This window comes from Malaclemys terrapin, chromosome 2 (assembly GCF_027887155.1).
Source record: "Malaclemys terrapin pileata isolate rMalTer1 chromosome 2, rMalTer1.hap1, whole genome shotgun sequence".
Classification (NCBI taxonomy): Eukaryota; Metazoa; Chordata; order Testudines; family Emydidae; genus Malaclemys; species Malaclemys terrapin.
The window spans coordinates 121,303,506-121,328,685 of NC_071506.1; the positions used below are offsets into that span (position 1 = coordinate 121,303,506).

The window sequence follows — 25,180 nt, forward strand, 5'->3', positions numbered from 1 at the left end:
CTACAATTCTCTGCTGACAAGTTTGAACAAGGAATCGGGCTTTAAAGAATTAAATATTCACTGTTTCCCTTTCTCCTAAATCATTACATTGTGCTGACAGTATTAACTAGAAAAGTGGTGACAAGCAACATTCATGCCTTTGCAGCATTCCTTGGTAGGAAGAAAACTCCACAATATACATAATTTGTTAACTACTTGATGACACACTGACTCCATAATTCAAGATAAGTCATTTCCTCCCTCCTGTCTCTAGATCTTTGCCATTCTTAAAAAAAAAAAAACAAAAAAAAAAAACCCCACACTTGTAGAATTGTGCTTCCTTCCTCTCCTGAACACACCAAGATCAGAAAACTTGATTCTGAGCCTTCTATAATTTCCCTGACCAAAAAGAGTCCTAACTTTCAGCATTTTGCTCTAGCTTACATGTCAACCCTGGTCTTTGAACATGCAATATGATTGAACACTAACTGTTATAATTGAGCCAAATAACATCCACATTATTTGTTCCTGAAGCTGCCAATTTAGGAGAGACTAGTTTGACATATATGAAAGTGGGCAGGGGGGGGAGGAAAGGGGGAGATCAATAAGCCAAGTTCTCTATCACAGTAATATGTGCACGTTTATCATGGTTTCTAACTTTAGGATTCTGATCCACCTGAAGAGCACAAAAAAGGAATATTGATTATACTACGTAGCATTTGTGTTCCAGTATGTTTGAAATAAGTGTTACAGTAAAGCTAGCTATGTGCTGTTAGTCAAGCAAAGCTATAGAAGTTGGCCTGACATAACCAGTTTGTCTGATTCTTATCAAAAGTGTTTATACAAAAGGTGATTTTTACTATATCCAACCAGGATACCTAGGCCTGGTCTACACTAGGAGTTTATCTCAAATTTAGCAGCGTTAAACCGAGTTAACCCTGCACCCGTCCACACAACAAAGCCCTTTACTTCGATATAAAGGGCTCTTAATATCTGTACTCCTCCCCGATGAGGGGAGTAGTGCTGAAATCGGTATTGCCATTTCGGATTAGAGTTAGTGTGGCCGCAATGCGACGGTATCGGTATCCAGGAGCTATCCCATAGTGCACCATTGTGACCTCTCTGGACAGCTATCTGAACTCGGATGCACTGGCCAGGTAGACAGGAAAAGCCCTGCAAACTTTTGAATTACATTTCCTGTTTGCACAGCATGCAGAGCACAGGTGACCACACAGAGCTCATCAGCACAGGTAACAATGTAGTCCGAGAATCGAAAAAGAGCACCAGCAGGGACCGTACGGGAGATACTGGATCTGATCGCTATATGGGGAGAGGATTCTGTGCTAGCAGAACTACGTTCCAAAAGATGAAATGCCAAAACATTTGAAAAAAATCTCCAAGGGCATGATGGAGAGAGGCCACAATAGGGACTCACTACAGTGCCACGTGAAAGTCAAGGAGCTCAGACAAGCCTATCAAAAAACAAAGGAGGCAAACGGTCGCTCCGGGTCAGAGCCGCAGACATGCTGCTTCTACACTGAGCTGCATGCAATTCTAAGGGGGGCCACCACCACTACCCCACCTCTGACCGTGGATTCCGAGGCGGGGGTAATCTCAGCCATGCCTGAGGATTCTGCGGATGGGGAAGAGGAGGAGGAGGACGACGACGACCTTGCGGAGAGCACACAGCACTCCGTTCTCCCCAACAGCCAGGATCTTTTTCTCAGCCTGACTGAAGCACCCTCCCAACCCCCAGACAATGAGGCCATGGAAGGGACCTCCGGTTAGTGTACCTTTGTAAATATAAAGCATGGTTTAAAAGCAAGCGTTTTTTAATGATTAATTTGCCCTGAGGACTAGGGATGCATTCGCAGCCAGTGCAGCTACTGGAAAAGTCTGTTAACGTGACTGGGGATGGAGCGGAAATCCTCCAGGGACATCTCCATGAAGTTCTCCCGGAGGTACTTCAAAAGCCTTCCCACAAGGTTTCTTGGCAGTGCAGCCTTATTCCGTCCTCCATGGTAGGACACTTGACCACGCCATGCTAGTAGCAAGTAATCTGGTATCATTGCATGACAAAGCCTGGCAGCGTATGGTCCCGGTGTTTCCTGGCATTCAAGCAACATCCATTCTTTATCTTGCTGTGTTATCCTCAGGAGAGTGATATCGTTCATGGTAACCTGGTTGAAATACGGGAATTTAATTAAGAGGACAGAGGTGGCCGTTCCTACTGGGCTGTTTGCCTGTGGCTGAAAAGAAATCCTTCCCTGCAGTTAGCCAAGCGGAGCAGGGGGTGGGGGTGGGGAGGGGAAATCTTCCCCGATACCAGCCACGCGGTGGGGGGAGGGATAAAGCGATCATCCCAGAGAATTGAATGGGGGGAGGGAGTTAGATTGGTTTCTGCTGCTGCACGTTAACAGGAAAACCGCAGCACTCAACGGGCTTTGCTTGACATGTGGGAAAGGAGGGCGCTGCTTGTAGGAAAGCTGCAGAAGCCGAAAGACAATGGCTTACCATGGCCGCATGCAAGCCGAATTCTGTTGCCCGGACCTGCGTCTGTGCTCTCCAACACCAAAGCCGCAGGCACTCAATATTAAGATGCAAAATGCGACCTTGTACCGAAATCACACGTGCTATGTAATGTGCATAGTGTTGTTCACTGTGAAAGAGTATAAGCATTGTACTGTAAAATGCACCTTTTTAAATACTTCTCTCCCTTTTTTCCCTCCCTCCCGCAGCTGCAAATTTTTCAAGCCTCCCTCCTCCGTCCCAAAGGCTATCTCAGATAAGGCATCGGAAAAAAAAAGGACGTGAGACAAAATATTCTCGGAAATCATGGAATCCACCCGCAATGAAAGAGCTCATCTGAATGAATGGAAGGACACGGTATCAAAGTACAGGAAAGATGCCAGTGAACGTGAGCCCATGAGGGATGCTCGAGATGAGAGGTGGCAGGCTGCAACGCTGGGGCTGCTGCGTGATCAAACGGACATGCTCCGGCATCTGGTGGAGCTTCAGGAACGGCAGCAGGAGGACAGAGTGCCGCTGCAGCCACTGTATAACCTCCCTCCCCCCTCACCATGCTCCATAGCCTCCTCACCCAGATGTGTAAGAATGCGGGGGGGAGGCTCCATGCACCCTCCCACTCCACCCCAGTGGACAGCCCAGCCAAAAGGCTGTCATTATATTGAATTTTTTTAGTAGCCTTTTCCTTCCCTCCTATCCTCCTCCTCCCAAACCACACCCAGGCTACCTTGTCAGTTCTCTCCCTCTTTTTATAATCAATTAATAAAGAATACATGATTTTTAAACACTAGTGACTTTGTTTCCTTTGAAAGCAAGCTGGGATCGAAAGGGGAGAGTGGGTTGCTTACAGAGAATGAGTCAATCAAGGGAGTGGGTTTTCATCAAGGAGAAACAAACAGAACTTTCACACAGTAGCCTGGCCAGTCATGAAACTGGTTTTCAAAGCTTCTCTGATGCGCAGCGCTTCCTGGTGTGCTCTTCTAATCGCCCTGGTGTCTGGCTGCGCGTAATCAGCGGCCAGGCGATTTGCCTCAGCCTCCCACCCCCGCATAAAGGTCTCCCCCTTACTCTCACAGATTGTGGCGCAAACAGCAAGCAGCAATAACAATGGGAATATTAGTTTGGCTGAGGTCTGAGCGAGTCAAGTGCGCCAGCGACCTTTTAAACGTCCAAATGCACATTCTGCACTTGCTCAGCCTGTAGTTGAACAGCTCCTGACTACTGTCCAGGCTGCCTGTGTATGGCTTCATGAGCCATGGCATTAAGGGGTAGGCTGGGTTCTCAAGGATAACTATAGGCATTTCAACATCCCCAACGGTTATTTTCTGGTCTGGGAAGTAAGTCCCTTGCTGCAGCCGTTTAAACAGAGTATTGTTCCTGAAGACACGAGTGTCATGAACCCTTCCCGGCCATCCCATGTTGATGTTGGTGAAACGTCCCTTGTGATCCACCAGTGCTTGCAGCACCACTGAAAAGTACCCCTTGCGGTTTACGTACTGGCTGCCCTGGTGCCCCGGTGCCAAGATAGGGATATAGGTTCCAGCTATCGCCCCACCACAGTTAGGGAATCCCATTGCAGCAAAGCCATCCACTATGACCTGCATGTTTCCCCAGAGTCACCACCTTTGATAGCAGCAGCTCAGTGATTGCTTTGGCTACTTGCATCACAGCAGCCCGCACAGTAGATTTGCCCACTCCAAATTGATTCCCGACTGACCGGTAACTGTCTGGCGTTGCAAGCTTCCACAGGGCTATCGCCACTCGCTTCTCAACTGTGAGGGCTGCTCTCATCTTGGTATTCTGGCGCTTCAGGGCAGGGGAAAGCAAGTCAAAGTTCCATGAAAGTGCCCTTACGCATGCGAAAGTTTCACAGCCAGTGGGAATCGTCCCACACCTGCAACACTATGTGGTCCCACCAGTCTGTGCTTGTTTCCCGGGCCCAGAATCGGCGTTCCACGGCATGAACCTGCCCGATTAACAGCATGATCTCCAAAGTGCCGGGGCCCGCTGTTTGATAGAATTCCATGTCCAGGTCCTCATCGCTTTCGTCGCCACACTGCCGTAGCCTACTCCTCATCGCCTGGTTTTGTAGGTTCTGGTTCAGCATAAACTGCACAATAACGCGCAACGTGTTTACAATGTTCATGCCTGCTGTCTTGACCTGAGCGGGCTCCATGCTTGCCGCAGTATTGGCGTCTGCACTGTTCACCCAGGAAAAAGGCGCAAAACGGTTGTCTGCCATTGCTTTCCCGGAGGGAGGGGGAGGATGTACCCAGAACCACCCGCAACAATGTTTTTGGCCCCATCAGGTATTGGGATCTCAACCCAGAACTCCAATGGACGGAGGAGACTGCGGGAACTATGGGATAGCTACCCACAGTGCAATGCTCCGGAAATCGACACTAGCCCCGGTACATGGATGCACACCGCCAAATTAATGTGCTTAGTATGGCCGCATACATTCGACTTTATACAATCTGTTGCCAAAAAAACGGTTTCTGTAAAATCAGAATAATCCCGTAGGGTAGACATACCCCAAGTGTAATAAGGTAACGAACATGAAAGAAAACAATATTCCCACTGCTCTCTTTCATGTATCTATTTTATGGTTACAATCGAACATCATTTCAGACAGCCCCCCACCACCACAAAAAAATTCTCCTCAAGTCCAGCAGAACATTGAGAGCACTAGCTAGCAGTCAAGCAGGATGTGGCAAGTAAGTATTGGAACTGAACCTACCCCTACACCAAAGGTCTGCTACATTGGCTGGCAATCTCATTACAAGAATTTGCCAAATAGCTTACACTCTTAAATTTCTTTCTTACTACTAATAATCCAAGTTACTGTCTCTTAGCGGTCATTTGAGATCCTCCTGGACAATAGTGTTAATGCCTCCCCAAGGGATTAGTTACCCTAGAGCCAGAAATACAAGACAGACAGCATCTCTTTTCCCTTTAAGGTATAGCCATTAAGACTTTAAAGTAGTCACACAATTGTCGGGATCAAAGCTTTATGAAGGTCCCTGCTACTCTAGCTCTCTTCAAGTGGGAAAACCCTTCCCTGCAGCCAGCTGGCTCAAAGATTGTGCTAAGTGGGGGTGGATCTGTTCAATCTTTCAGCGATAATCCAGATGCAGAGGGATATCCTGGCCCCGCTGAAGTCAATGAAAACATTCCCATTGGTTTAATTAGCCAGGATTTCACTCCAGATGCCTGAGAAGAAGGGAAGTGCTTCAGATCTCTTCCCCTCCATTTTGAAGGCAAAGTTATTATACTGTCTCCAATGCATCTGAGAATGGGGATGACAACACACAAAAGCAGACAGGGAAAATAACCCCAAAACAGGGAACAGACACAGATAATTGGTTAATTTTAGGGTAAGGATTGTATTTGAGTTTGTTTTGGCTACCAAACCAATTAACAATCATAGTTAATTGGATGAGTAACTAAAACTCAAATATAACCCTACCTCCTAAAAATGTTTTCAAATCCCCATGCAAACAAACAAAACAAACAAAAGTTAAGCCCAAGTCCTTGGTAGTTTTACAGCATTTGTACTAAACTACAGGGATCCTGCCATTTTTTTCTCGATCCAACACAGTAAAGGGTGCCTTGGTTCGTGAAGACGAACTTCAAAGTCTCTATATGCAGACAGAAAGCATATCTTTCACTGAAGAATATACAAAGAAAATGTAGCGCATTGCACAAAGAGCAACTTCAAACCTTAGTGGCTCACTTTTCAAAACATACAAATAGCCACAGATGCTAAATCAAACTAGGATTCCATCCAAGTCATAAGAGGCTTTTATTCTATTACAAAAAGCAGTAAGACCATAAAAAGAAATATTTTGTTAAAGGAAACAACCTAAAGTTATATGGTGCTTTACACTTTACAAGGAAGCAGGATTTTACAATTCTGAATTTCTGCAATTGCCTATTGCAAACTACTTCCTTGGGGAAAGACTATTCTCACCTGCAAAGAGAAGGAAATCCTAAGGGATGAAAGTGAAAATCTATACTCCTCTCCACACTGGAAGTCTATCTTCAGAACAAAGGAGCTAGAGGAGCTAACAACAGCTAATCATAGCACTGCTGGCCCAGATAAAAGGAGCTGCCTGGCCTTAGTAGGTCAGTTACTGGCTGGGACCAGAGGAATGATGAAAGGTGCTCCTTTCTGGTCTGGAGATAGAAAAAACCTGGCTCTGAAATGGGCTGGAAACAAAAAGGTTCAGTAGGATGAGGCCCATGGAAATAGCAGCACTATTCACGCTGCTATTCACGGATTCACGCAAGCAGTATGTAGCTGCTGGGTACAGGGGTCCCTGGATTGGAATCTGGAGTAGCGGGCAGTCCGGGTTCCCCTACCGGCCACAGGTGAAGTGGTGTAAACCCCAACAAGGGGACATGCCTCATCAGGGAGCACGAATAAAAGGGCTGAATTTAAAGAGCCTAGATCTGGGGCTGAAAACCCTAGCCCAGGGAAACAGACTGCTCATTTGCTGGACAACTTAATATGCTGGAAGGCGTTCATTTAGACTTTACGACTCAGCCTGAGGGCCAAGCAATTGAAAACCCAATGTCAGTCGGTAGCCTGCAGGAGGCACTGGGCAAAAAGGACTGCAGTTTCTTAACCAGCTGATTGGAGGCACTCACCTCTTGAGTGCCTCTTTGCAGACGGGTACTGCCAACCTGACAATTATGAAACCGTGGGTTTTAAACTGCAAGTAGACTGCTTGGAGAGGGACCCTTCTCTTTCAGGAATCTCTTCTTAAATAACAAAAGTGCCAAAAATACTAGAAAAGCTTTTCAAATGACTATGATTACACACAAAGCTCCCCGCGCAAGGTGCTTTCAACCATCTCCAACTCTTCCTTGCTATGGCAAATTTTCTTGACATCCAGTTTCTGTTGCTAACAAGCAAATAATCCAGCTACTACTGTAACCAAAATAAAAACTGTATTCAATTAAGCATATATAAGTACCATATGCAGAATTTCAATAAGATGGACAGCAAAAACTCCACTACTCTATTCCAGAATGCAGTATCATTTTTAAAAAAATATGATCAAGAAAAAAAGTTTACTGTATGATTTAAACTAGATTTGACCAGAATCCCAGCCTGCCAAGTATATGTAAATTAGAAAGGCTGTCCAATTAAGTTAGAGGTTGAGCACACCAATGTGTTTTCATACTAACCATATGTGATTACAAGACAAAAGGGAATATTAAGTGAAAATAAACTAGAGAAGATTTTAATCTCCTACTTTTTCCTATCTAACAGCAAGTAGCATAATATTTTATTCTCAGGAAATTCAGCTGTAATTTTTCAATATATTGCTAAAACAATTACTGAAGGCAATATGTCTCTGCTATTTAAACTTACTGGTCCAGTTATTACATTTAAAACAAGCTTAACAGCAGAAGAAAAAAATAGGGATGAGCATCCAAATTAATTTTACTAGGTATCTGATGCTGAAAGAGAAAAATACTTTATCAAAGAGACAAGCAAAAATAAAAATAAGTCCATATAAATTTAGAACTAGCTCTTGAATAAGGAAAAAGTGAAAAAAATCTTATTCAATTGAAAGTCCAGGGGGAATTTCAGATGGGCAGAATATAAATGCCCACCCTGGAAATGAGCCTGGAAGTCTTGAATAACATCTCTGATCTTAAGGAAAGTACCGGGGGAACTTTTATTGATCACAAGTAGTCAGTGCATCACTTTTCTACAACTCCTATTCCTGAATAGTCATATCATGAGGACACAGACAAGGGCAAGCAGTGGATGTGATGCGAGATCACTAGCAGATTAACAAAGACTACCAACTGACTACAAACAAAGTATATATAATTTATTAAAAAAGGGGACAGATTCCTCTTCAATTAACCATTCAGAAAGGGAGAGCGACAGATAATATGAAATAGTAAACTAACTTGCATTAGACTTCAAAGAACTAGAAAAGAAGGTCTAAGAAGGGTTCCAGACATACTCCAGAAACCCTGGAATGCCTAGCATGCTCTCTCTCTTAATTAGTTGCTAACCACCTTTTAAAGTAAACCTCATGCTATACTTATGTACTGATTTGATCATTCTCTCCCATCTTTGAGCAGTTAAAAAAATGAGTATGTTAAACTTAATCAACTCAAAAGAGAAATGTAGTTCACTGTAATTATAAACTCATATCTTGAGACTGAATTAACACATTTGCCACCTCTATTTCTATTTCATCTCAATCTCTATAAAATGTCATTGACAACAGAATTATAAATAAATTAGTTTTATTGTAGTGATACATGCAAACACCACTTAGTTGAAGGTCAGTCACCATTTCCATTACAAGCTATTCTTCTCCAAAAGCTGTACTAAAATGGTAATAAAAATGTCCTTGAAGTTAGAAGATAGCACAACGTACAAAATCTCAGTTTATCATTTCGGAGGTTGGGATGGGAGAAAATGGATGAAAAACAAAAGCTTACCAAAAGAATTCACATCAGCAGCTTTAAAGCTGCATCAAAAAGGAATAGTCAGAAGTAGACCAATACATAATCTCTATTATTTATTTCAATACGCTTTAAAAGTCCACCCATGCCAAAGCAGGCATTTCCAGCAGCAAAGTCCTGTTTAGTAATGCAGATTCATTAAATTCCACAAGAATCCAAGTCACCAGATGCACCATAAGTGCTACACAAACTACACTAGCCTAACACTTTTTACTTTGTAGCATACTTCATAGCATCCTGTATTTAGTCTTCATTTTTTAACTACACAGAAATGAAATGCTACACAGTTTCGGCTTTCAGGTGGTTCTGCTTACAAAATAGTGCTTTTTCAGACATAAAAGTTTTTGCATTCTATCAGATTTAGTTAATTATAGTTGTTTGGTGTTTTGACAGTATTTTTGTCCAGAATTTTATAATTTATTGTGTTTAGGTTTGTTGGTTTTTTTAACATTAGTTTTTAGTTTTTTCTTTGAAAAACATATCAGTGTAACTACAAGTAGACAAAATGATGGATATGAAAGTCTCTGAAACAGTACCAAAAATAGACAGTAACAATTCTAAGTAGTATTTATAGGCTGAATAAAACTAAAGAAGCCAAATTCTGCACAGAACATGTTCCAGCTAAGTGCTTTGTTTGGAGTTTTAAATTCCAACTCAGTGTTGTCAGCCCACATAAACATGAGCAGTCAATGGAACTCAGAAGTAGCAAGCACCGGTTGGAAGCTAGCTTTTGTGACCAACTCTGGCAATCAAAGAGAATCCTCTAAGGCTCATAGTGAACATGCACTTCTGGGATGCCATGGTCATGACAACACTTCTGTCCTAAATACTTGCTTAGGTGGTCAGATTTCAGTCTTCTGCTTCAAATACAAAGCTCACAGGTAGGTACAGAAAAAGGGCACTCCTGCCTCCAAAGTGCAGGGGACCTCCATAATCTTCCCGTCTCGCACAGCATTCCTTTCCTCCTGATAACACACCCCACCTTTAAACTTAAAGAGCAAATGAAGATTGATTTGTGTTTATAAAATCTCCCTGAAAAAAAAAAAAAAATAGAGTGCATAGCTGCTTTAAAGCATAGGGCCCAAGAGCCATTGCTTCACTTGTCCTTCTCTACTGCACTCATCAAGTCTTTGCGGGTTTGGTGAGGGGAAAAGTTAACAGCTCTGAAATTGGTTCTCAATAGCCATTTGCATCTGGCTAGCAAAGGGTGCTGTAACAGGTACTAGCAGGCTACAGGGCTTCCCGCCACACATCCCTTTCTCTCCCGGAGAAAGGAGGCAATCTGAGGAAGCCACTTCAGCTTGTTCTGCTGGAGGAGAGAACCATACGGGACAAGTCTGAAGAGGAGACATTGCCTCCCCCACAATGGGGAAGGAAGACACAGCAAGAAGCTAGAGGGAAAGGAAATAGTGGGATGAACCGGAAGACAGAAGAGGGAGGTATGACCCACGAAGATGACAGAAGATAGTTAAGTCTGCTGGTTGCCCCCCAAACCCTTGTAGAGGAGTAACACGCCATTATGTTACTTCCTCCTCCCCAACTTCCTTCTCCAGCAAGAATGGTAACAAGCCAGAGGTGCAAATGCCTCGTAGGCGCCTCCATAGTTTCAGAAAAAACAGTTACTAACCTTCCGTATCTGTTGTTCTTTGAGATGGGTTGCATATGTCCATTCCACTGTGGGTGTGTGTGCGCCCTGAGCACAGCTGCCAGAAATTTTTCCCTCTGATACCCATCAGGGTGGCTCAGGCATCTTCTGTTGCCGCGTGCACATAGCGCCAGTATAAAGGGTCCATCCCATCCCATGCCCCCTCAGTTCCTTCTTTCCCAGCTAATCTCTGATGTAGAGCGGTAGGATGGCAGGTTGTGGAATAGAGATGTGCAACACATTTTTAACAACCGTAGTTACGGAAAGGTTAGTAACTGTTTTTTCTTCGAGTGCTTGCACATGTCCATTCCACTGTAGGTGACTCCCAAACAGTTGCCTAGGCGGTGGGATGCTGACTGCAAAACTGCTCAGTTAAAACTGGCATCATCCCTAGCCTGTTAAGTAATGGTGTAATGAACAGAAAAAGTATGCACTGACGACTAAGTCGCTACTCTGCAAATGTCCTGAATAGGAACTTGTGATAGGAATGTTTCTGAGGATGCCTGCGCATTTGGAGAGTGGATGGTCAGGGTAGCTGGTGGTGGAACAATCGCCTGGACGCAACACATGCGGATGCATGACATGATCCGAGACGAGATTCTCTGAGAAGAGATGGGGAGACCTTTCATCCTGTCGGTTACCCTGCTATGGTTCCACAGTCCCTAGGTTATACAATCATGGAGCTTCACATCACTCTGCTCAGAAAAAAGTGACGCTCCCTTGAAGGGAAGGTCCTGAAGGGTTTGCTGGACCTCGTGGGAGACCTGAGGACTGTAGCCATGAACTCCTTTGCATGGCCACTGTGGAGGCCATGAATCTAGCTGCTGAATCCACCACATCCAGGGCAGCTTGCAAGGAAGCCCTGGCTATCAACTTCCCCTTGTGCACCAGCGAGAACTTTTGCCTGACCTCTTGGGGAAGCAAGTCCTTGAACTTCAACATGGAGTCTCACATGTTGAAGTCACATCTGTCCAGCAGTGACTGCTGGTTAGTGATCCCAAGCTGCAGCCCCCCAGTAGAGTACATCTTTCTACCCAAAAGGTACAATTTCTTGGAGATTTTCGCCTTAGGAGTTGCCCCCTGCAGACCCTGCCTTTTCCTCTTGTTGGCCACGGACACCACCAAGGATTGGGGGTGGGCAGGAGAGAGAAAGAGGTATGTGTATAGAAACTCATAGCCACGGGCAGGGACAAAGTATTTCCTCTCAACTCTTCTCAAGGTGGGGGAGGGAGGGAGGAAAGCCACAGGGCTTTCACCGGGTCCATAATGGCCTCATTGAGAGGCAATAGCGCTGGTGCCATGCCGTCCCTCCTCGGGTGCAGCCAGTTTGTCTGGTATCAGACTCAGTGTCTGAGTCAAGGCCGGAGTCAACGGTGCCGACTGTGATGCTGAGGCAAAGAAGCAGCCTGATCTAGGTCACACTCCACTCTGCTCCCCATGCCTGGCGGTCTTTGGTGTGGGGGAATGTCCCCTTTCAGCCAGCTTTTTTCTGTGCTGCTTCTTCGGCATTCAGGATGCTGAACGGTGCCAGGACTCCCGTATGGTGGGATGAAGTCAGATCAGCTTGGCTCAGAGGAAGTCTCAGCGCTGCCTCCCTTAGGAGGAGTTTTAACCTGGACTCCCAGTCCTCCTCCGTATGAGGTCGAATTCAAGGCAAATCTGATAATGATCCCCGACGTCAGCCTCATCCAAGCACTTTAGGCAACTAGAGTGCAGGTTGCTCAAAAGGCACAGCCTTGTTGCAGGAGACACAGGGCTAGAAACCCGGTTACTGAGGCATGCCTCAGCGCCAGGAATGGACAAAACTCCGCTATGGAGAAAACCAACTATGCTAACATACTAGGATTAAAAAACTATTTACAAACACTAACTATATACAACTACAGTGAAAAAAAACAAAACAGACCACTGAGAAAAGCTTGCCGTAGCAAGGAGAGCAGGGCCAGTGACAATCACAGGCAGTAAAAAGAAACTGAGGGGGCGTGGGGTCAGCTGGGCCCTTTACCGGCATTATGTGCACACAGCACCAGAGGGCATCCAAGCCGCCTCAAAGGGTGCCACTGAGGGAAAATTTTCCAGTGACTGTGCTTGGAATACCTGCAATGGAATGGACATGTGCAAGCACTCGAAGAAGAAATGAGTATGTCATCAAAGTCATGAAAGATCCAGAAACACGAGAACTGAAATCATGAGATCCTGAGTGAATTGCGTGGTTTGGGTATGACTCCTGATTTTGTAACTGTCTGTGGAAAACCCTCCTGACCCCTCTGTGTGCACATTTTTAGGATGAAAATTCAAATCGATACGAACACAAAGCATGTACATAAAAATATAGGACATACCATTCCCATCCTTGTCTCCTCTCCTCCCGAGAGCTCTTGGCATGACATACTTTTCCTCAGCCACCACTCCCTGGCAACCCCACTCTCCTCTTCTACAAGCACTCTCTTCAGCATCTTTCCCCAGACTTCCACCCACCCTCTCCAGCCGCTCCTAACCCCAGCAGACATCGCTTGTTCCAATTCTCTACCTCACCTCATATGGCATGAAGCGGCCTCTGCCCTTCAGTACTAATTCAACTTCAGCAGTCTGCACCAGAACCCAGTCTGTTACCCCACAATCCAGCAGGTTAATTCCCCTCTCTCAAGTCCTTCAACCCCGTGGAGTCAGCTTCACCCCAGTTTCCAAATACGTCCAACTTCTCTGCCAATAGACGGTTAAACTGTTGCCCCCTCCCCCTGATTTCCTGCGTTATTACCCAAACAATATGACCTTATCCACAGTTACTGCACTGCAAGTGGAAGAAGGCCCATCTAAGGCCTCTATTGCCTCATTTTGAGGGGTGTGGTTGGCTCCCTGATGCTTCCGTGCAGGGCGCTGAGGGGTACACAAGAACTACAGGCAGCAGCCCCCTCAGCAGATGGAAGAGGTGTCTCATGGCCACAGGTGGAACAGGTAACTGAGCTCAGCTTCCTGAGCCACCTGCAGCTGCTCACATGATCAGAGCTTTAAAGGACCTCACAATTAGGGAGTGCTGGCAAATAGGGTATCAACCACATTTTATTCTGCTTAGGAAGACTCTGACCTTTGAGGGGTTCACATATCACTGGTTTTATGTACTTTTGTAATAATGGGTTTTATAGCTCATCTTCTTGTAGCACAGTATGATTATGCGATCTGTCACAATGATGCAATGTTACAATACAGCGTTTTATTATTTTGGCATTTCTTACCATGTTCACTACTGTAATCTTGTGGGGCAGAGAATATAGGATTTAGTAGATTGTCAGCTTGGCAAATAAACAGGCCTTTAAGAAAGGTCTGGAAACTCATTTTCAAGCCTTATTAACTAAGGCATTTGTATATAAATCTTTTTTTAAACCAGAATGCACAGAGTTTCTGGAGACTTAGTGCTCTTGCTATCTTATTTGAAAAGTGTTTCCAGAGACAGTTTTTCCAAATTTGGCAGCTATAGATGATCATCCCTGTTCTATACGAAGCAGCATATCTAGGTTTTTTTCTAGGGCTGTCAAGCGATTAAAATAATTGCAATTAATTATGATTAATCGCACTGTTAAACAATAGAATACCATTTATTTAAATTTATTTAAAGAGATCGCACTGTTTTAAAAACCAAAAAATTAACAAGTGCTTTTATGTTATTTTTAAAATTCCAAATGGTTTTAAAACAACCCTTTACAATGTTTGCAACTCCAACACTGCGGTATTTTGCAAACAAAACAAAGGCAAAATGGACTAGAAAGTGATTGCTGTTTTCGTGTCGTTTAAAAAGTTCAATTTTTAAAAACTTTCAGTTTTAATGATCTGCTATTTGTAAAATAAGATTTTATTTAAAAGTTTATTTTTCTCCACCCACCAGTAACGCAGTGAATTAAGTTTGTAAAAATAAGTTCCTTCCCAGCATCTGCAGTTATGAAAATAAAATACCTCAGCATTTAAGCCTTGATCCAAAGCCCACTGAAGTCAAAAATCTCTTTCCATAGACTTCAGTGGATTTTGGATTGGGCCCTTATAGAGAGAGTATTTTCCTATGACTGAGCTACTGAGCTATTAAATGCCTTATCCCCTTCCTCCTCTTGTGTACATTTGTAACCCCAGAATATACCATTTGCAGGTTATAAATTTCTCTGGAAAGCATGACATTATTTTTGAATTCCTGTGCTTCTTTCAAACAAACACTTTCACTGCTAGCATCCATAATGTATAAACCCTTTGCTTTGTCATATCCTGTGAAAGCTGGAAGATTTAAAGCTGTGTCACCTGTCTAAAGCAATTTCAAGTAACGGATGCTTGAGAGGAGATTAGATTTCTGAGAGAGGTCCCTAGGAAACCGGTAATGACTGCATGTATGTATTTGTAAAAGGATCTATAGTGTCACTGTTAATTATTAAACCTTAATTACAATGTAAGGGGTGGGGGGAAAAGCTAGTTTCTTGGCGTCATAAGAAGAATTGCTAGAAAATGCTGACGAAAATGGTGTTTGCCAATACTATTTACTTGAAGTTCAGTTGCATACTTTCACTAAAACATTGTTTAATGATAAACGTTTGACTGAATCATTTTCCATCATTTACAAGCAAACAATGTTCTTAGTGTGTCTCGTATCAGCATTTAATCTAAATGAGACGTATTCAATCTAAACGTATTGCCACAGTGAAACAGATCAGCAGCAAACAATGAATTTTAATCATGAGTTTGCCTCAAACCTCAGAACTGAAGTCACTGGACTAACTAATCAATCTAAATTATCTCTTGCATTTCAGTAAAGGATCAGAGGAGTTTAATTGTAAATAAAGGAAAAACAGCAGTTGCAGCTCCAAGTGTAATGTTTTTGATGTAGCTCCTCAAATTGCTGATCCAAATGCAAGCTGCTTTAGAACATTTCCAGAGTACGAATACCAGTGCAAGTGTAAATCCTAACCTTTCTGTTAAACTGAAAAATTAAGCTTTATTGCTAAAAATGAAGAGAAAAGCTGTGGCATTTTAATACTTTTGAATGTGTGTCCGACAACAGCTCAGGTACATTTGCAATATAGTGCTTAAAAGTGACTGAAGGGACCCCATCCCACCCACTGCTCTGATGCCAGCCTTGTGAGTATTTCATTAGCTTCCACTACTGCAACAACTGGGGAATACTTTTCCTGAAAGACATCACCATATTATAAGCTTTTAAGAAGCCACTGTGAACTGGAGCAAGTAAACTCAACTCCCTCAATAAGCCATTTATCTTTTACTGTACTTGAATTTTCACACCACCTACTTTTGAAGGTTAGATTCAAATATTTGTTCCCTATTTTCTAGCATGCACAAAAGAGGAAAAATATAGGTGTTGGTACAAAACTATCCAGTACTCAAAGTTCTTTTTACAATTTTGGACCATCAGAAACACACTACAAAGTGGATTTAACAAGTTTAAGTGAACAATAAAACAAGTGTACATGAACGGTCTCACAAAGTAATGTTTACTTATCTCATGCCCCAAGCAAATATGTCCTTTCCCACTCCTCCCTTCCAAAAGAGATGCATGAAGCTGCCAAACTTACAACTAATTCATCTCGAGTCTTCCTTTTACAATACTTGGAAAATATCAAATGCACAGTTACTATAAAACTTCTTTCTAGAGCATGCAGCACTGAATATCTATATTTGAGGGCAGAACTGAATCTCAGGATTATTATTTATCTACTCTGTCCTGTCCCCTTACTGGAATAATCAGACCTGGCATCTTATTTTAATGTGAATAAGATGCTGAGGAAGGCAGGCCAACAAGAAAAGTGTTTTTAGTGCTTTGCAAGCCTTCACAAAGCTAACAATTCAACACCATATTAGGTTTTGTTTATCTACATGACATACTGAACCAGAGTTTTGACTAGGTGTTGTTCAGCCCTGCAAGGTACATGATCTTGAAAATAGAAACAAAAACAAACTACAATAACTTTACAGTATAATCTTCAAGCAGACGGTTCCAAACAGATTTCTTTCAGAAGCTGTTGAACGTACATCCACTCCTGGCTAAAACAATATTATCCAAAATGTACACCAGGTGGCTATCGACTGATAGGGATACCAACCAGCCAGCATTACCATCACCAACATCTCAGTTAAGGCAAGTTACCTGTAGTTAATTGGTAATGAAAAAGCTGGTATTTTTTCCTTCCTGTGAGGTGACTCTTCTTGTAAGAAGTTTAACGTACATGAACTAAGCGTTTGTGAGAGGTGCTGGAGTTAGTGCCTGGGACAGGTGAAGTGCTTTATTATTCATCCACAGAAACAGTACCACCACAAGCTGTAGCAGCAGTGCAAGCTTTCCCAGACTGCCCTACCAACTGTGTTTGATTCAAGATTGAACCAAGGAGGTCTGATCTAAGGGTGAGAGTATTTCCATCTCTATGCCCATTCAAATCATTGTTCTTGCTGACTAGAGGGTTTCTGAGCCAGATTCACTAAGGCCCTGCCCCTTGTGTAGTCATACACCAGAGCAAAGTAGGTCTATAACACTGCACTCAATCAGTATGGCAATGGTTTTGCACTCGCTTTGCTTTTGCGCTGGTATAAATGATTACACAATGGTGAATCACCCCCCGGGTCTTTTTCTAGTCAAATTCTTGTTTGTTTATTTTAAGCAATAAAAATTAGTTTACAATCTTATTTTAAATATTGTTTTTCTTGACTTCAATGACGACATTTACTACAGTTTAATGACCTATGCTTTCAAGAATTAGTTCCTTATAAAGCACAGAAGGGTTGTTTCCTTTGTGCTTCTATGCTACATTTCAGTGAAGGACTTCAAACCACTTTACATATAATAAATTAAGACTTAATACACTTGTAAAATAGTATCCCCATTTTACAAGGGGGAAAATGAGAGAGGGATTAAGTTACCTATACTCTGCCTTTCACAGGAATGCATGTTCCCTGCTTGCTGAACAATTATGCAATTCAATGTCATTGAACTAGATCTATAGTGGCAACTATGAAAGTTCTCAGAGTGTCAGTAACTCTGCCAGTAACTCAAACGTATAGTCTGACTCCTAAGCTCAAGATCCACTATTAAGGAACTATTGAACTCCCTAAGATGGACAAAAGAAACATTCAGTTGAGTCTAGATGAACATTCTTATTTCCCTTTCTGCCTTCTCTCACAATCTCGCTTCCTCTTTAGGAGGCTTACTCCTCTCAGAGAACTGCAAACAGTCTGGCCAGACTGCCCGCTCCCTGGGATGCCTAGGAAATTCAAGGTGAACAATGAAATGGTGACAACAAACGGGTGTGGGAAACAGAAGATGGATTAAGTGTCAGTGCTGTGATGGCTGCAGGGGACTGGCTCCAGTGTGAGGTCAGTAAGTCATGAGATGTCAACATTTGCCAAGCTGATGCTCACTTAAGAGAAGATACTGCTGAGGCTCAGCGGTGTAGTGTTGCAGCCTTCCCAACATTTCTGTTGTGCAGCCTCCCCACATTTGGCACTACGGGGCCAGCCAACAAGGAGTTTGAGTGCCACCTCAAGGAGTTACCAAAGAAGTGCAAGCCCCCTTGACAAATACTACCAGAAAGATACCTGAGCCCAGCTGATACCAAACCTACCAGATAACCATCAGAAAGGCCACTATACACTAGTGACCAATGAGTGCTATAAGAATTGAATTTCTTTATGTATTTGGTGTCTTCATTTTTGTATAAAACAGGTTAAGTGTATTGCAGAACTAGAGTCACTACAGATTTATGGTGAATGCTTCCTAAAGGTCCCCATTACTGCTCCTGTCAGCACTGAAGAGGCATAGAATTCCTCTGTCAGGGACCCTGACAGGCATTAAGGGTCCTGACTTAGCTCCAGCTGTCTGCCCGGTACCTCAAAGACCTCGCCCTCAGGAGGTTACAATCTAGGTAAGACATGTGAGACAGAAAAAAAGAGAACTGTAGAGCCAAGGGGGAGGAGGTTGATCAGGCAGAGTTCCCATCCACAGAGCACCACTGTTTTGCCTATTAATTCATTCTTCTGCTTTGAAAAGGTCCACAGACCTTTAGCAGTTCATCTTCAGCCAACTCTGAGCCTTGGATGCAGACCACGCTGTCATTCGTTGGCAGAGTAGGAGTGACTTCCTTCCTGAGGAGCGAGGCAAATTTTCTGTTCTGTGTCCTAAGGTACAGGTGGCTTTCCTAGACCTCCCTGCTGTAAAGCAGAAACTGAGACCAGAAGAGGAGTGGAAGGGAAGGAAAAGTTATTTGATCAAATGAGCTCTCTCTCGGCTTTATGGTTAGACCCCAGGTTTGTCTGTGGGCATTTTTTATCTCTTCTTGTTGCTGTCTTTCACTGAGGCACTATAGCAGTTCCTACTACTGCAGCACCCTGCAGAGAACAAACGTGGCATACAAAGAGAGTAGCCTGCCATGTTATTTGAACACTTCCCTTTTCAACAGCAGTTGGAACCAAGCCACCCTGTGCACAAAAAAGGACTTCTGTATCTTTTCTAACATTCAAAATAAGAGAGCAAAACTGTATCATGTTGAAGATGCAAGTTGGTTCTTATTTTCACCAATTTGTTCATCTCCAACTGGCAACATAAGGTAGTACAACATTTCTGATATGGTTTTAAAGGGCATCAAATCAACTATTCCACTACAGTTTACTTCTGGCTGTGCTCATCTATTCCTGGAAATGCTGTCTGTTTTGTTTGTGAATCAGACTTATTGGGTTTGTTCATCCCCTACAGTGCCAAATTTTTTGTTTTTCTAAAAGGCAACTGGAGATTATGTAAAAATGCAGCAGCCTGCATAATCCATTTTCGTTTTTTTGGATATTTTTCAAAAAGAAAAAGGATTAGAAGTGCTGGCTATAATATATTACAATACATTTGTATAGGATCATTCACAAATAATCCCAGTGCACTTTGCAATTCAGGCACCATGGAAATTTCAAAACATCTTTACTTGCTATATAGAAACATCCCTCTTTCTGAATAGAAACAGCTAGTCTGTTCTGTAATTCTAAGGGATGTACGCAGACACAATATTTGTGCCCCAACTACGCAGTGACACGGTTTACTATCAATTTGTTCCTTCTTGCTCTATGCCCATCAGAAAACAGTCACATATATTAGTGGTCAAATCCAGACAGAATCATTAAGGTCACAGCTGCTAGAGGAGTGGGTAGAAGGGAAAAGGAAAAGGGGCAGATGTCACATTTAATTTACTAGTTTGTTTTCTTGACACCTATGTAAAGTCCTACACAGTTAATAGCTGTGGAACAGAACCCATCTGATCAAAAATTCATAAAAGTACACTGATGATCAAACATGTGAAAGATCAATGGATTTAAGTCGAGCTCAGGTGTGTAAGGAAACAGTGAATGTGGGAAACTATTTTGGATTTTAAAAGTTTGCTTAAAATTCAGAGAACATTCAAATTCTTTAGAGAATTTGATCAGCACTCTGCACACATTTTCCAAATTAGTTATCTATAAAAAAGACCAGAATCTATCACTCTATAGCATGTTTCCATACACAAATACACCCATTTTTATTTTCTTGCAGATATACCTTTAGGGAAGTTCCAGCAAACCAAGCATCACTAAACTTACACACAGTGAGTAATAACAGAATGGAGGATGTGGCTAGAAGCACGTGGCTTTTTTTTTATTTACCTCTGTAGTTCACTAAGCCCTCTAGTTGTTGACAGGTTGGGGTTTAGCCTCAGGAAGTTCTGTTTTAAATTGAGATGCGTGAGGTCCTGGCTGTAGAAGAGGTTGGCAGGCAGATGCTCCAGACTGCAGCATGAGAGATCCACCGAGCTTATGCGCTGCGATGCAACCTAGAAAACAAGATAACCGAACACATTAACACTCCTAAAATATGGGAATGTCACCGACAACTGCAAGGTAAGATTTTTTACACAGCAGAAATCATTGGCCAATATTGTCAGTGCACATGCCTATGTGTGCATAACATCTTTTTCACCAATTATTCTGACCCTATTTTTTGACTCTCCCTTGCTTTGTTGTAAGGCCACTTCAGCTCCACTGGTGGGTGACCAGTCCATATGGACATGTACAATACAGGCCTTCTAATACAAGACTTCAAACATTTGTAATCCTCACAAATAGACACCTAAAAAAATGAAAGCAATACTTTAAGACATGAGGGAAAGATCAGTGATTGACTTGACAGCAATTATCTGCAGGTGGATAACAGTAGCAAATGAGACAGGGCAGATGTCTTTATTGCTGCATAGGTAGAGAATATACCAGAATGATGAAAAAAGCACAATTGCACAAAAAGGGTGCCATATCCGTCTGCCCTATCTCAAGCACCTAAATGCAGTACTAATGATGGGATATTCAGAGAAAAATCACCATACCGTATTAAAAAGCCAACATAAAAATAGGTTACTAATTTACAGAAACTCCTATTGCTGCTCGTATTGCAAATCTACCCTGGCCACTATAATTCAGGGGGGGGAAATGGCCAAGAGTAACCAACAGAGGTATGAGAAAGGAGATGCTGAGATTTGGGGATTTTAACACTCTTCTCAGAAGAAAAAAAGATACCTGGCCCTAGTGATCAAAGAAATACCACCAGCCGTTGCTACCATGGTTTCAGACAGGATATGCTGAGTAGCAACAGGTTTCTGCCTTATCCATGCTTCATTATACACCAATAAAGCCGTTGTGGCAAAAAGGTTTCAAAAAGAAGGTATCCTATCCCTGCCTCCCCGCAACGCAGCTTCTGCCAAAACTATTTAAAAATCCTTTTCACTTGGTCATGCAGAAAGGGGGATGGGGACAGGGAAACAGGCTGGTCTTCCCTAGAAAAATCAGCTCATCGTTAGAAAATGACCGTGAGGAGCTATCGGAACAGACAGAATGTTGGATAGGACATTTCAGTCAGTGGATGCTGTGTTTGACACACAGTTATGAGTAAACTTTACTGGAACCATAAGGTTAATTGTCTAGTGAAGATGAGCCAGAGACAATGAATAAAGAAATAAGGGAAAGTCTACCACTGGGCAGGTCCACTAGTTGTATAGGGAGAAGAGGCTTTTTTTGGGGACCTTGTTAAAGAAGTAAGAATCAAAAGAAGAGGTACATCTCACCATATTAAGACTCCCCAGTAACACAAATGATGCTCAAAATGATTATATATCATTCCGACATTATTTTATTTGGTCAGTGGCATTTTTATTGCCCTTATACTCTTACGGCCCAATAAAAATACGAACAACATCTAATGGAAAAAAAAGGAAAAATATTTAAAAAGTTCATAAACACCACGTAGGGAGATTTGATGAGAGCTCAATAAGTAAGACAACATGTAGCTCAAAAGTTAAATCATCATAATTTTTGTGCAAAATCATGGACCTTTTCACAAGGTGCCCTGAATGCAGAGACAAGTCAGGCTTAGCCGGCACAGCCCAACTGCATTCTGAGGCTGAAAACAGGGGTCAGGAACAAGAAGAAGTGTTCATTAATTTTATTTTAAATGCAAAGCAGGGGGAACTGTAGGATAGATCAACTCCATTGTAAGCTTCAACGGGGAAACATGTCAGTTTTGTAGTTTTTCTATAGTTTTTTCACTCAAAATGCTCATTTTGCCTACTCACCAATTACACCTTGTATCTGTTTTAGGGTACCCATCCATTTCATATTTAGGTCCATAAAGGATCAAGAATGCTTTTTTCTATACTAACCAAAATGCTATTTGTATGCCATTCTAACCAAGCATAAGAGCACAGTGATAATTCCATCTTAGTGTCAGAATGTGGCTGTTAAGGTATGAACCACCGGCAGCCACCACCACAAGGGTTCCCCCACACAGCTTGTCTGCACTGAGAAGTTAATTTGGATTAAGGTAGGGTGTGAATTTAAAGTAGACTAACTATTCCTGATTAACTCTGTGTGGATGCTCTTGTTCTGGCATAAGAGTGCTCTATTCCCAATTAGCGTAATCTACTTCCCAAAGCAGATTTCTTTGAAGATGCCTCTAATACAAAACTAAAATGTATGCAAAAATACATATTAAAAAAGTTTTAGTCCAGACAGCTGTCAATTTTATTGACTTTTATCAAAATCTGTATATGGCTTATAAACAAAGCAATATTCTGAGGAAAATGAATTTTAGTATCCCAATGGAGAATATTAATATACAGCTAACAGCTCATTTCCATAGCTCTCTTGGAACCATAAACAAACAGATAAGGTGTTTTTGCCTTCCAATATTTCACTTTTTGCTACCACAAACTGGTAGGCAACACAAAGTCAGATTTCCTGGATCACATCTACACTGAGAAAGATAGGGAAAAAACCCAGGCAATTCTTTGCAATTTATTCTCTCAGCTTTCAAGAGTAAGTTTTTAAAAATAGGTCATATTCATCTTCAAAACTGGTTAAACACTGAAGTGATGTCTTGGCTTTCAAATTAAACAGTAAAGGAGATTTAAATCTTGTGTTTCCATCAACCCAGATTCAAAGAGATTTTGTGCATGACTTTTTTACTTGCTATTGGATTATTAATATCAGAGCATTCTTCTAAAACCTAAAGCAGTAGGGGGCACATGACATTTCTAGGCATGGCTAAAAATCACAGCAATGGATGTGTAGCACACTTAAAAACAAATCAGGCAACAAGAGCAATCTTCACAAAAAGAGTAAGAAAAAGAAGCCTGATAGCTAGGGGCAATCAAATCTGCAGAAAGAACAAGAAAGATTTACTTAGATTTCCTCCCCAACCTAGCCCCTCTAGAGAAAAGATAAATTACAGTAAAAGTAAGCTCCTCCCCCAAAAGATATTTCATGCAGAATGAGAATACACTCCAGCAGCATTACCTTAAAAAAAAAAAATAAAAAAAAATAAAAAAAAAAGTCTAGATTTAACTAAGATTACTATCATGATAAAAACTTGGTTTGTTTTGGTTTTTTTCTGTTTGCTTGTCTGTTTTTGCTCAAGTTGACAGAGAGGGCATCAGACTTGCTCTGTCTAGGTAGCCCAATGCTTCTCAAGCTCATCTATATTGGCAAACACCCCCTTTTAACAATACAAAAAGTAGGATGATCATGATCCCAGACCTGTTCATAATCTCCAACGTGAAAGAACCCATGGCCCAGCTGGATCTCTCCCTGAATTTTCTTCAGTTATCTTACCCTAAGGCAGACCTAGGTGCGATGCCTACTGTTCACATAAAATAAATGTAGCAATAACCATGTAAGAAAAATGGAAGGTTTGCAGTGGTGGGTAGAGGATCACTAAGGATAACGGTTAACAATTTTGGTGCCACTTCAGCCACTCTAGCCACAGAATAAAAACAATTCATTTGCATTCAGAATGGAAGCCAGTTTCCCCCAAATAGGAATGTTAGTAGTTTACATTTCTTTTAATGAAGTTACAGACTCAAGGATATAGCCAAATCTGTACTTCATAAATCCTGATTTTCAGCTGTTTTTTATTCATAACAATAAAAATACATGGGTGCAAACAAAGCACTTAGCTATACTCTATTCAAAAATAAATGTCAATAGATTTTATGGAGATTTCGTTTTCACCGTTAATATTTAAAAAGGAAGACTTAAAGGAACAGTAACATGGCAATCCCGATACAATTTTATACATTAAAAAGCAACATAAATTTGACTGAAGATCCTTTAAGTCCATAGTCCAACCCTGGTTATGCAACTCAGACCTACAATATTTTAAATGCTTCCTTCGTCTACTTTGTGACATGGCAATGTGAAAGTCTTTATTCTAGGTCCTATTCCACTTTTTTAATGTGCCAATAAAACTAGCATGTGTCCCTCCATAGCAATGAGTTCTCAACTTGCTTTTTACTCCCAGTCCTACAGTAATTAAAATGCAGCTTCTACTCCAGCATCATTATTCATAATGGTATTGGCGGAGTACTCTCTCTCATCAGGCAATGAAAGCCAGTAAATGTTCTCTCAGTCTCCACCGAGAATCCGTTTACTTAGAAAAGAACTATGACTATCAGAATATGAAGACCCTCAGGGAATGCAAGCAGTTTTAAACTATCATCTGTTTATCTGTGCAGTCATAAGACTTACAAATGTAAACAAGAGTTCATAAAAACCAGTGGTGTCCTTGAAAGGAAACTGAGTATTTTGAGAAAGTCAAAAGATGGTCTAGTTAATTACAAATTGCTGTTTGTAGCAGAAACCATCGTAACAAGCCCCTCCGTGAATCAACAGATATCCTTGCCTATAAAGAATGGTATTTAAAGAAAGCTTTCCTTTGTAAAACAGTAAAATGCCACCGCTGCCACATAGCTTGCCAGGACTGATCACTGGCCCTGTTTATTCTAAAGCGTTGGCTGCACTACAAAAATACCTGTTGCTGACAATGGGTGTCAACTGAACCAGCTGTATGGACAAAGTTATAGGCCTTATCTATGCAGGAAAAGTTTTTTGTTTTGTTTTGTTTTAAACCTTAAGGTGGGAATTTAAATAATTTCCTCCTGTCCACCTCCTTTCCTGAAAGCTGTATTCAGATAGTTAAAGGATACACCT

General features: G+C 42.0%; 1 protein-coding gene across 1 annotated transcript in view; it reads right to left on the bottom strand.

The window, feature by feature from the left end:
• Positions 1-25,180, bottom strand: part of PHLPP1 (PH domain and leucine rich repeat protein phosphatase 1) — a 222,859-nt gene that overhangs the window by 56,327 nt on the left and 141,352 nt on the right. The window contains exon 4 of the mRNA XM_054019563.1: positions 20,312-20,478. Coding sequence (XP_053875538.1) covers positions 20,312-20,478 — 167 coding nt within the window. The remainder of the gene's footprint in view (positions 1-20,311; positions 20,479-25,180) is intronic.